Raw genomic sequence first — 12,224 nt, 5'->3', positions numbered from 1 at the left:
TAACATTTGCATGTGGATACGTTTTGCAGAGGATGCAACATTTTATTTATATTATTATATATTATTATTATTATTTCAAGCTTGGGTTGAGATCCAGGAGAGCCGCCCCATTGGTGGCCCTCTCTGCATACCTGTACAAGATGGGATTGTCTGGCTAGCATATGCTAACTGGTTAATGGATGCTAAATTCAGTATATATATATATATATCTCACATAGAGGTCCACTGCTATTTCTGTGATTCTCTTGATAAACTTAATTATTTTTTTGAATGTTTTATACTAAAATACTTGCATTTATCTGTTGTTATAAGGAGGATGCTGACGTTTCAGGCGAAGATGTGAAGTAATGTTGATGCAACTTTTGTGTCCGTAAACTGTTGAACAGACATCTCATTTCTGTGTTGGTTGGATCCTCACCAGTTTTTAAGGCAAATATGAGGTCATCAAACTCCTGTGACTCCTCGTCAGTAGTGACCATGTTGGTGTTGATGAAACCTCCCTCTGTGGTGTAGGTCCCCATCACAGGGCTGGGTTTAAACACGCTGCTGTGCTGACTGCTGTGCCGCAGAGACGCTCGCTCCCAGTCTGCTGACACCTGACACACACAGACACACAGTACAGTCATATGAGCCAACACACAGCAACATGCACACAGGCAAAACACCATAATTAACTATAAGTACTATAGTTACAATCAGCCTATTTGTGGGATGTTAGGTTTTACCTTCAAAGTGGCGCATTTATTTATACAGCACTTTTCAAGTTCATCTTACAAAGTGCACACATACACACACACACACACACACATGTAAATGCTTAATTCAGAGAATGGTTGGGTCTGTCAGCCGTGTAATCATGCTCGTGATGAGTTAGGGTCACGCAGAGTGCTTGTTGTCCAAGCACCCCAAAGAGTTAAGTCCAACCCACAGGGTTCATGGGGTGAGAGTGAGGTCAGTGGGTTTTGGGTTTCATACCGATTCAGCCTTGAGAACATCATGAAAGTGATGCTGCCTGCACAATGATGTACATATATATGTATACATATATTAGTTACTATGGGGGTTTTCCTTATGATAAAAGCACATCAATTATACACTCATTCTTCTCCACATGAATACATTATCTCTTGTTTTCCACTGTGTTCATAAATTATGAATGGCTGATTTTTCCATGCACATGCATAAATGTGTGTGCATGTCTCCGTTTTTTTAGGCTAGCTTGGCCATAACCGGTACAGAGCGTCCCGGTGACGTGAATAAAGCACCACCCGGCCCCTCAGATCGGTCACCTCGACTTTGAGAGGAGGAGGAGCAGGAGGAGGAGGTGGAGAAGAGAAGGCAACGAGTGGATGACTCAAACCTTTCAATAAGCCACTCACCCCACAAATTATACGTTACTAAACCTATTCTAATCTCACTTCAATTTCCTTTCAACCAATCCACTCCACAAATAATCACTCATCTACGACTTAGATCGCCGCTCTTATCTTTCATTTTTCTCATGAATAAAACAAGATTACTGGACTCCTATGTGTGGAGGGATAACCGAAGAAAAGGGAGGGGGGCCTCGAGTAAGGAAGTTAAACCTTCCCCCTTTTCTCTCCTTCTTTCTGTTCCTCCCAGCAGCTCAGTCCTTATAGGGTATTCTCCAAGGACTAAGTTAGTCGAGGAGACTATAGAAGTGCTTCATGTGTGTTTGCATGCGATGGGCCTGTATGGCAGGAAAGTCATAATAGGAGTTTATGAGGGTGTTAGTGGGAGGTATCAAGACTGACCGTTTACACACACACACACACACACACACACACACACACACACACACACACACACACACACACACACACACACACACACACACACACACACACACACACACACACATTACATAATGAGAATCAGTCCGAGGCAGAGAGGGGTGTGAGTGTCTGAGAGAGTGAGTACTGATGTTCTCAGTGGAGCCACACTCAGCTGATGTGAGAAATGTGTGACCGAGGAGCGGGAATGGGCAAACAGAGCCATGGGAATGAGGGCATGGGAGAAAAAAAGCGATTAAGGTGATAGAAGGCGAGGGGAAAAAATCGCAAAGATAGAAAATCTGTTTTTGAAGGAAAATCCCATTTCTTTTACCAACTGACGTTTTTTCATTCAAAACACTTAACATGTTATTACCAAAGTTGGGGAGTACTGGGGATACAGAGATGTTCCTCCAACAGAGTCCAATGATATGTCACCAACAATGGTTGGTATATAATTTCAACTGAGACAGTTTTAGGTTGCATAACCGATGGAACTGAGGCCCATATATACATAAGACCCAGACCATAAAAACCCCCATACATTTCCTATGGATATGGTTGACAGTGTAAAATGTAGCGTACTGTAATTAAACTATAAGTGACTTTCATCATGAGAGCCAAAAAGTATGAGTACAAATACTTTAAATCTATATAATTTTATATGTACAGAATGTTTTTATTCATATTTGATTATATGAATGTATCTGGCTCTGTTGTGACCTGGCATATTAACCAAGTGGACACTCTGACTGTGTCGGTTCACACCTGCCACTCATATTTGTCTCCATCAACAACTTCTAATTGGATCTCTCTTCCACGCTCTATGTAGAAATAAACACGTACATAATTTCTGTTTGCGACGACCAAATGATCTCATCTTCAGCCATGTTGTTGTGTGGGTGTGCACGCAGCTCTGCTTTGAAATGCTTCATTATTCTAGTCACTTGAAATGGTAAGAAATAGCAAATCGATTTGCTGCGGTCGATGTTGATATTGTGCCGATGGCCACAAATAAATCAATGTGTGGGAAGCACAGCTGAGTTAACGGTCCTTCAGTGTGGCCACAGATGTGTTCACACAGCTAAAAAGATAAGGCTATGTGTGACTGGATCGCCTGAGACAGATCTGAACAGAGCCTCTGTGATAGCTCTCTGCATGGGAGTATCTGTAAGTCTTATACCTCCTCCATGGCGCTGATGAGATTCTGGGTTGATTTGCTGATGTCGCCCCCTACAGTGGTGGGTCCCCCTCCCTGGTACGTAGAGTCGGGCGAGTCGTGGCCGTTCATCTCCACAGTGTAACTGGCTTTAGTCGGCCAACACAGCTGGTTGTGCATGACGAAGTACACGGCAAACACATACAGCCCCTGTAGACAGAGAGGGGGAAAAAAGAAATATGTTATACAATCTCCACGGTTCTAATCCTGAATATCGTATAAGATCAGTCTAAGCCTGAATAAATCAGTCACACAGTCTGTCAATTTGCTGGCAGGTTTCATGGTGGCTTGGAACCAAGAACTAAATGCTTTAATTAAATTGTACACATTGATACTATTAAATAACTGGTTGCATTTTTAAGCAATGCATTGCTATTGCACTAGTTAAACCTTAATTCCACATCATTAGCAGCAGCAGCTTTTATTCCAGCCTGATTAATGGAGAGTGACTTCATCATCGGGCCATGACATCATTGGCACGGTGGTATTTCTGCCTGCTCCACTTCCTCGTCATTACCAAATCCTCCTGGTCAACAGCACCGGGCTGTGAATTACCCCAAAACACCAGAGTGTCAAATACCACAGGGCCTTCCTGTATTTCACAACACTCATCCGTTGGGTGATGACGGCAGCCACAGACAGAGATGGAATGCACAATGGAGTGGAGAATGAATGTGGGTGCATACAGGTGCACGCAAACACAGAGACTCAAGACACATTTAGGGCCTGTGGTTCAATTTGAAGTGAAAAGACAGAGCAGTGGCGGCAGAGAACCTCCTAAACTGTCCCAAACCTCAGAGCTCCCTGCGTGACATGAAGTTTAGTTGCATATTTAAACTTTAACGCCACATGTTACCAAACCACAGGCGTCTGTTTCATGTGCAACAGAGCCCAGCAAACAGCAGATCAGACGGACGATTAACAAAGAACAATAACACATGTCCAGCAGACTGCTGTACGAAGACAAGTCATCCGCAGGAACACCAGGGATAATCAAATAGAATAAAAGGGTTCCATCAGCGGTGACGGTCACAAACAACATTAGGAACAACAACAGCAGGTACGAACTGGAAACTGTGTGTTTATGGCTGCATTGCCAAACTGGAATTTCCAGCATGTAAGTAGGAGGGGAAAAAAGTCTGCAAATAACATAAAACTGAACGAGGAACAAGCTCACAGGTCATTAGCTGTGTTTTATAGCCTGAGAGAGTGAGTTACACAAACTGTCTGGTGCTGCACATCCACACAAAGGGTACAGTTTACAGTATGCATTCATGCTCCTTTGAGGACAGATTAGAGACTAATTATCCTATTGTGACTTTTTAGTTTGCACTTTTTTGTACGAATGAGAACAAAATTAATTTCTTTGCTGCGTGATCGCTTTGAACATGGAACAAAAGCAGACAGGTGTGTGCTCACGTCCGGGTGTGTATTTTGCTATTCATCACGGCAGTGTTGTGGGTGATTAGCACATAACATTAGCAGGCTGCGCAGCCTGAGGAACAGGCTTTACAACCGTAGGCCTGTTATATAAGTGTTCCCTGTTCGCGGGAGAGGCCACGTCTTTAGAGATGGAAAACACAGGCCTATGGAGAGCAGGAAGAGCAGGGAATGTGGAGGGTGGGTGCGGGACAAAGCTTGGGATCAAAAGAAAGCAAAGAGGGATGGAGGAGAGAACATGAGCAAGAACATTTGGGGGCAAGAATGAGAAATAGGGTTTATAGAAAAACGTATGAATAGCTATAGAAGTGTGTTGTTTGTGAGGAACGAATGGGACAAAGAGACATAATTAAGTAGAGGTGATTCAAAAGAAATGGCAACTTAAGGGACTCGTGTGAGGGTGAGGACGTTGCTGTTGGAGACAGTTTAGTTCTTGTTTTAAATTGAATAATTGATGCAATATTCCCTTCAGTCCTAACTGCGAAAAGTGTACACATGATTTTCTGTGCCCAGTTTCACCCTGAATCCTGATTCTTTGCAGGCTGCATACAGCCGAGTGTGTGTGTGTGTGTGTGTGTGTGTGTGTGTGTGTGTGTGTGTGTGGGCTCAAGTTTTCTTAATAACACACAGATAGCCTGTCTATTTATAGCTCAATGCAAAGGTTGAATGAGAAATCGTGGCTGGAATTTGAATTACATGGGGCTGGTCAAGGGCTGTGATGATACAACAAATAAAGGTTTACGCCTGGCTTGCTTTGCCCTACGCAAGTGGCCTATGTCATTGTGAGTGTTGATACTTGATGTGTGTCGTGTGTCTTTGTTGCTCTGTTATTACACCACCAAGCACCGAACAGCAGTCGGCTGCGAGGTTTCTATACCACTGTGTGTTTTAAAGGGGACATAGCATGCAAATTCCACTTTGTTAGTGCTTCTACAGGTTAATGTGGGTATCTGGCATGTCTACCAACCCAAAAACTCTGGGGAAAAAACACTCGCGCGTTTTGTTATAGTTCCTCTAAGTCAGAAATGTCATGCTTGAGCGACTCGATTGCGCTTCCTGGGTATTGTGTCGTAACAAGGAACTGGAAGTCTCCCTACATGGCCTCGCAGCGGTCTTCCACACTGCCAGCTGTGTGGAAGACTTCCGCAGTGTTCAGCTCTACTGTATGCCGGGTTACAGTAGTTACGCCGGGGTACAGTAGTTACGCCGGGGTACACCGGACGCGGAAGCGCCGCTGCGAGGCAGCGCAGCGCCGTTCTCCAGCGCGCAGCCGCCTGGCTGTTCACACGGGACGTGCATTTCTCCGCTGGTCAGCCCCATAGACTGTATATATAAGGTCAGCCCGCGATTCTGCTTTCTCCGCTTGTTGTTGTACCCGTTGAATGTCGGGGTTCGGGGGTAAATGATGGTCTTCATAGCCCCCCCCCCCCACCCCTCTCTTTCTCTCTCTGTCTGTCTGCTTGTGTGCTTGTAGTGGGGGGGCAGAGGGGGACATTTAATTATGTGATTGGGAAAATTAAAACTCCAGGACAACAAGGGGAATACAAAGTATGGGGTGCATATTTGATAATTTATATCATATAAAATATGTAATTTATATCGTTTAAAATCATGGGGGGGAGGGGGGAGCTGGCTCATTAGCATTTAAAGGAACAGGCACTCAAAACAGGTCACTCTGTGGAGGGCTGTTTTATACAGGGTAAAAAGGGTGCTGTTTTAAATGATCCTTGTGGTATTTTGACCAAAGTATGTTACAGACATTTCATTAAGACCCCAAGGAACCATATCAACTTGTGGTAAAATGGGCATGCTATGTCCCCTTTAAACAATGGAGCAGAGCGGATCGAGTTGGACCTGGAGCTCATAAACATTAGACAACACTTTATTTTACAGAATTTACTGCGCTACAGAAAAGATGTTGGAGGAGATGTTGTGGAGTGAAGGAGTTTTGTGTGCTTGTCCAGCCAATAAGGTACAGGGAGGGGGGCATGCTGCCAAGCTGACCAATCACAGTTGCGACAGACCCCATCGCTGTAACGTGTAGTTACATTTCTAGGGAGATGTCAGGCTAACATGTAGGGTACACAGCCATGCTGTATCTATGGTCTCGTTTGAACGCAGTGATAAAGATTGGCCTTTACACGGCAGAGAGTGGCCACTGCAGGAGGAGATAATGATGGGCGGTTGTGGTAGCGGTGATTTGATTAACATATTTTAATTTACCTGATCTGGCAAAAACATAGATCCTCACTAACATGTTATACAATGGTTGAAAAAGAATTGGAAGGAATAGGGACAAAGAGGATTAAACCGTCTAATTTTCCTCAGTTTGGCAGCCTGGTTTCTACACACAGAGCGCTCAGGAACTGAAGAGCAGTCTCTTGTTCTGCGACACAAACAAAGTTGGCACAGCTATAGCATCTGCATGTGTTTAATGGCGCACAGTAATCAGCTGTAGGGAGGTGTGCCACACAACCACATCAACAACACCACAGAGGTGAACACGGAAAATTCTCCTAATGGAAACTTCACAACATGAAGGAAACAATAACAACAGCTTAAGGATAGTTTGCAGCAGGGACCTGCAGTATAACGACTTCCCACCTCAAGGCAATGGAACAAAATGGTAGATGATGAAATTAAAGACCCGACTAAAGGACGAGACAGATCTGTCTACATATGGTTAGCTGCTACTGTATTTACAGCGAGTGGAACGGCCTCGCCAGAAACAGTTAGTATCTTATTCTGTGCAATATCTGATTGAAAAATGTTTGTTGAGGTGGCGTGGAGAGTGTGCGATAAAGAAGCACGTGTTCTCTTTCATTGTCTCGTTCATCAGGATCCCATTTGCTTTCATTAAACTCTCATTCTGCCCCTAATGGAAGTCCCACAAATAACACATACTGTCAGCTCCCCTACAGAAACTCTATTCTCCTTCACAGCTAAATGAATTAAGTCTGCTCTATAAAACGCGCGCGCACACACACACACACACACACACACACACACACACACACACACACACACACACACACACACACACACACACACACACACACACACACAATCTAATTGCAACCATGCTTGGCACATGGCAGCAGCATATCCATCTACGCAGAGTCTAATTTCTTAGCTTTTTGAAAAGTGGGTCAGACGCATTTGTTTACTGCTAATCAATGTCCTTGTCTGTGCTTTGGCTTTGGGGCTCTTCACCTGTCTGTTCCACTCTGATGAATCCTTCCTTATTCTGACTGCAGACCCAGACCAAACCCCAGGGGCTGGCGCTTTAGTCTGAGGTTTGAGGTTGCATCGTAGCAGCAGGAATTGAAAATCAATTGTCATAGTTCTTTTCTAAAAGACTTTCTTTTTCTCCCTGAGAAAGCTAAGTCAGAAACATTAGCTGCAAGGGCCACCTCGTCACCAGAATGGTTCCCACCTGAAGCCGAGGGCGAAGGTGGGTGCAATGTGAGGCCATTTATTAGTCTGACAGGAAGTCCCTTTACGTTGTGTTTGCCCTCACTCAGTAGAAAGGTGCTGATTATCATGGAGACAGCTTGAGGAGACATGAGTGGACATTGGAGGATTGAATGTGGGAATGTGATATGTTATTGGCCATATCCATTATCTGTGTTACTCATCCATTGAGGGTAGCAGGGTAGGGTTTGGGGCCGGAGCAAAGCTCAGCTGACATTGGGCAAGTGGCATGTTACAACCTGTACGGACAGGTCACCAGCATATGAAACTGAGGAAGGATCAATTTAATTAAAACCCTATTAATAACAAACCTGCTGCATGATGTTATTATGAGAAGTGTAAACATGTTGTTTTGGTTAATAATGAACTGTGACAGGACAATTTGAAATATATATGGCCACCACAGTCTAGATAGTTATTGGGGAACTCGGTGACACTGAAAGAGCATCATCATTCTATTGGTCAGCCAATGAAACAGACCACATGATGTCAAACGGTGGGAGAAACTCTGCAGCAGCTCATGAACAAGTTCTAAATGCGACATCGGCTGCTGGCGCTGACATCACTTCTCCTCATTAGACACTCAGGAGACGTTTACTTTGGTGCAGCGCTGTTGTCTTTGGCATCTGAATGCCACATATCACCACGGGTTACCACAGACTTTTTCTGGCACATGTTACAGAGAGATGCTGTCTCTCAGAGGATGACAGAGGAGACCGCATTTATGAAGAACACAAGAAAGAAAATAATCTATTGCACAGAAGACAGCGGGGGGGGGCTTGTAGATCTCCCTGGATACCTACGCACTCCCTGGAGTCACACGAGACGCAAGACATTTCCTACAAAACTACAGTCCATGTATTAAAACGTGAGGTATATGATCATGAACCTTCGAAATCCAGTACTTCCGCTACTGATGAGAAACTACTGACACTGGGAACTTCTCCCAGACCACACTGCAATGACTTTTCGGCCACATAAATAACGTGATCAACGACAGGACCAATGCAGATGTGCACGTCTATATAAGATTAAACTTCATGTAATCCAGTTTTCCATTACAATGCACACTACGTCATTTGTATATCACAAGGGATTTTATTTGTTTGGGAAGGCTGTGTAAGTTGTATTACACATTTGGTCATAAATAATTTACTATCAGATACTGAATCCAGACGTATTAGCTGAGCAACATTGATGTTTGTCATGTGACCCTTTGAAGTACCCGTGATACTTGTGGAAATGACCGGAGGTTTCCAGCTGTGAGGAGACATTTGATGATAAACCTGTCCTGTAATTCATTAATGTCTGCTCATTATCTTCACTGATACTTGGAGCACAGAGTCAGAATAAAGACAGGGAGCAGCAACTTGACAGAGAGACAATAAACAGACAAAGCCACTGATAGATAAGTGGAGAGAGAGAGAGAGAGAGAGAGAGAGAGAGAGAGAGAGAGAGAGAGAGAGAGATGTGTCACAGTGATAACCCTGCCTGTCTCGCCCCCCTGTCTCCTCTTGTTCTGCCCCAGCAACACTTCAAAGCTGAGCTTCAAAGTGCGATGCAGTAGACTTCAAAACTCCCTCACTCACTAAGTCAACACACACACACACACGCATACGCACGAACACACACACCGATGCATGCATTTACTCACTCACTCACACACTGACACACATACCAATCTTTCAGCATTTATAATCAATTTTACTTTTGTTGTTAGTCCTCTTATATCACAGTCGGTATACTATAAAAACAAGTGGTTCAACTATCACACTGAAGAATAAATCAACACTAATCCAAAAGTACACATCCTGATTTTATCATAGCACCCAGCAGCACCCTCAAAATCCCCATGTTTTCTTCTGGCTTACTGTGCAAAGTTCACTTTGAGTTTGAACACAGCAGCATTTAGTCGGGAGTTAAGCTCTGTGTGCGATGCTGTGAGCTGTGCAACAAAATCAGACGATGTCAAGTCAAAGTTAGTCAAACTTTTACTAATGTCGAGCTTGAGATTGTCCATAAAAACATTTCTGTTGATGAGTTTCACTTTATAAATCTGCGTTGGGAAGATTAACAAAGATGACAACTACATTTTATGTTGATGAACAGGGCAGCTGTGGATCAGGCGATTGAACGGGTCATCCACTAACCAGAGTCAGTGGTTTGATTCCGGCTCCTCCATTCCCCATGCCAACGTGAACCCTAAATTCCAGTCATCAAGACTAGAAAAGCTCTATATTTAACATTAAACATTTACCATAAGCTGTGAAAAGGATGAGGAAGATACTGAACAGCAAATCACATACATTTCACTGGTACAGTGTCTAACCAGTTAAGAATTGCAATATAATGCACTTGCCAAAACAAGATACTTTTGATGGGTGTGTTTGTATATATAGACATATAAACCTACTGTTAGTATGTATACAAACATGCACGCATGCATGCAAACAAATAAACACGTCCATGAGCTCACCAGGAGGCAGTTAAAGATGACGTAGAGGATGAGCATCCACAGGGACCTGTAGCCCATATGCAGCCCCGCCCACAGCCACACCAGAGAGATGAGCAGGAACAGGTAGAGGACAAGCGGCACCTCTGCAGCACAAGAGAACATAGGAATATTAAAATCAATATCAGCAATTTATTACACTTTATGAACAAGTCTTATTTATTTTACAACCACTCATATACTCCTCCCCTGTGTGTGTGTGTTTACTCCTCTATGGCACATTTATTTTAAGTACCATAGAGGAGTAAACACTTACATACCCGCTGTACTTTACAATTTATGATCGTGCATATATAAACACTCAACTGCTTTACATTACAGTTTGAAATGAGCAATGATTAAATGAGTGCAGAATACATCAGGCTTGATTCTCGACATTGATGCATCATCTCTTGGATTTAGATTCTCCAGGAGATATAGAGTGTAAACCTTGTTTGCTGCTCATGTTTCTGAAGCTGGGGCTAACAACCTTCAACATGTGGGGCAGTAAGAAGAGAGGGAGGGGCAGTTAGAGCAATGAGCGAGCCTCAGGAGCTGATTAATGAGCCAGTTCTTAGAGCCCAAATTCAACATATAAATATGTTGGTATTTAATGCTCCAGCAGTCCTCATGTGCATGTGGGCTCATGTGGACCCCGATTAATGTCCCAGCAAGTGGCTGCAGTGCACTGCTGGAGAGCACACGAATAAGGTTGGCTGTAAAGATCTTATGTGTGCCAATGAGCAAGAATGCAGCGTTTCGTCAGTTCGGTACTTCCACTACATCCCACCCACTCAGGGCCTTGTCTAAGACTCAGTGTGTCATTTTGTTTGTGAACATGGTGGAGACAACTGGTGTGTTTGCATACAAACACACCAGTTTTATACAGTATACATACTGTATGCTTTTTAGATTCTGCCATTGTGCAAAAACAAACATTAAAACTGAGAGGTGCAACATCCTGAGTTCTGATAAAAGGAAAAACATGGCTGCACACAACAGGCGTTTCAACATTTAAACAAAGAGCCATGGTTGACAGTTTAGTCTGATTAAAGCCTCCAAGTGTTTAAAGCTAGGGTTGGCGATCCTGGAAAAGCTAGCATAAGCAAGCGACGCTTTGAAAAGATGCAATCGATACACCCCGCCCTTTCCCATCGCCAGAACAACAATTGATCACAAACTGCCTGACTCGCTAAATCGTCTCTGCTTCGGCAGTGTGTGCCTCTCCGGCTGAGGACTCCGGACATGCAGGCAGGTCAGTAAGTGACAGACAGGTACCCCGGCCTTTTCATTCCGTCAGAAGGACATGATCATGTCGTGTTTATAATCCTGCGAGGGTCACAAACTCCAGCTTTATCTATCCATGGCTATCAGGACGTGAAGAGGATTTCAACAAATTAGATCAAAAGTGTTTCAGAAACAACTGAGCTGATCGCCAAAACAGAGGTGAAACATCTTATGTTCTTACAAAAGTAAAACCATGGCTGCCAGGTTATTGATCCAAAGCCACAGCAGGCCTCTGAACAAAGAGCCTGTCGACAGAATTGTTTTGATATTTTAAATCTTTGAAATGTTTAAGAAAGAGATTAAAATGAATAATACATGCCACATTAAAGGTCTTTACTAAAACAACACAAACACTGATATTTATAAAGCTTTAACAAATAAAAAAGGAGCCGTGCCGTTCCCATGTCAACAAACCTTGTAGCGAACTACGTGTTGGCTAACCTCACCTCTCTCTGTACTTCAGAGGGCGGGACTCGCTGCGACTCATGTTTCCTAAATACAGAAGCGTAACTCATAACTT

General features: G+C 43.6%; 1 protein-coding gene across 2 annotated transcripts in view; it reads right to left on the bottom strand.

Annotated features, from left to right (window-relative positions):
- Window positions 1–12,224, bottom strand: part of adgrv1 (adhesion G protein-coupled receptor V1) — a 115,177-nt gene that overhangs the window by 4,124 nt on the left and 98,829 nt on the right. For both annotated transcript variants that reach the window (XM_034595227.1, XM_034595228.1), the window contains 3 exons: window positions 10,403–10,524; window positions 2,977–3,162; window positions 419–596 (listed from right to left, as the gene is read on the bottom strand). In XM_034595227.1, coding sequence (XP_034451118.1) covers window positions 419–596; window positions 2,977–3,162; window positions 10,403–10,524 — 486 coding nt within the window. The remainder of the gene's footprint in view (window positions 1–418; window positions 597–2,976; window positions 3,163–10,402; window positions 10,525–12,224) is intronic.

Source organism: Hippoglossus hippoglossus, chromosome 9 (assembly GCF_009819705.1).
Source record: "Hippoglossus hippoglossus isolate fHipHip1 chromosome 9, fHipHip1.pri, whole genome shotgun sequence".
Classification (NCBI taxonomy): domain Eukaryota; kingdom Metazoa; phylum Chordata; class Actinopteri; order Pleuronectiformes; family Pleuronectidae; genus Hippoglossus; species Hippoglossus hippoglossus.
This window is presented reverse-complemented; position numbering and strand designations above follow the sequence as displayed.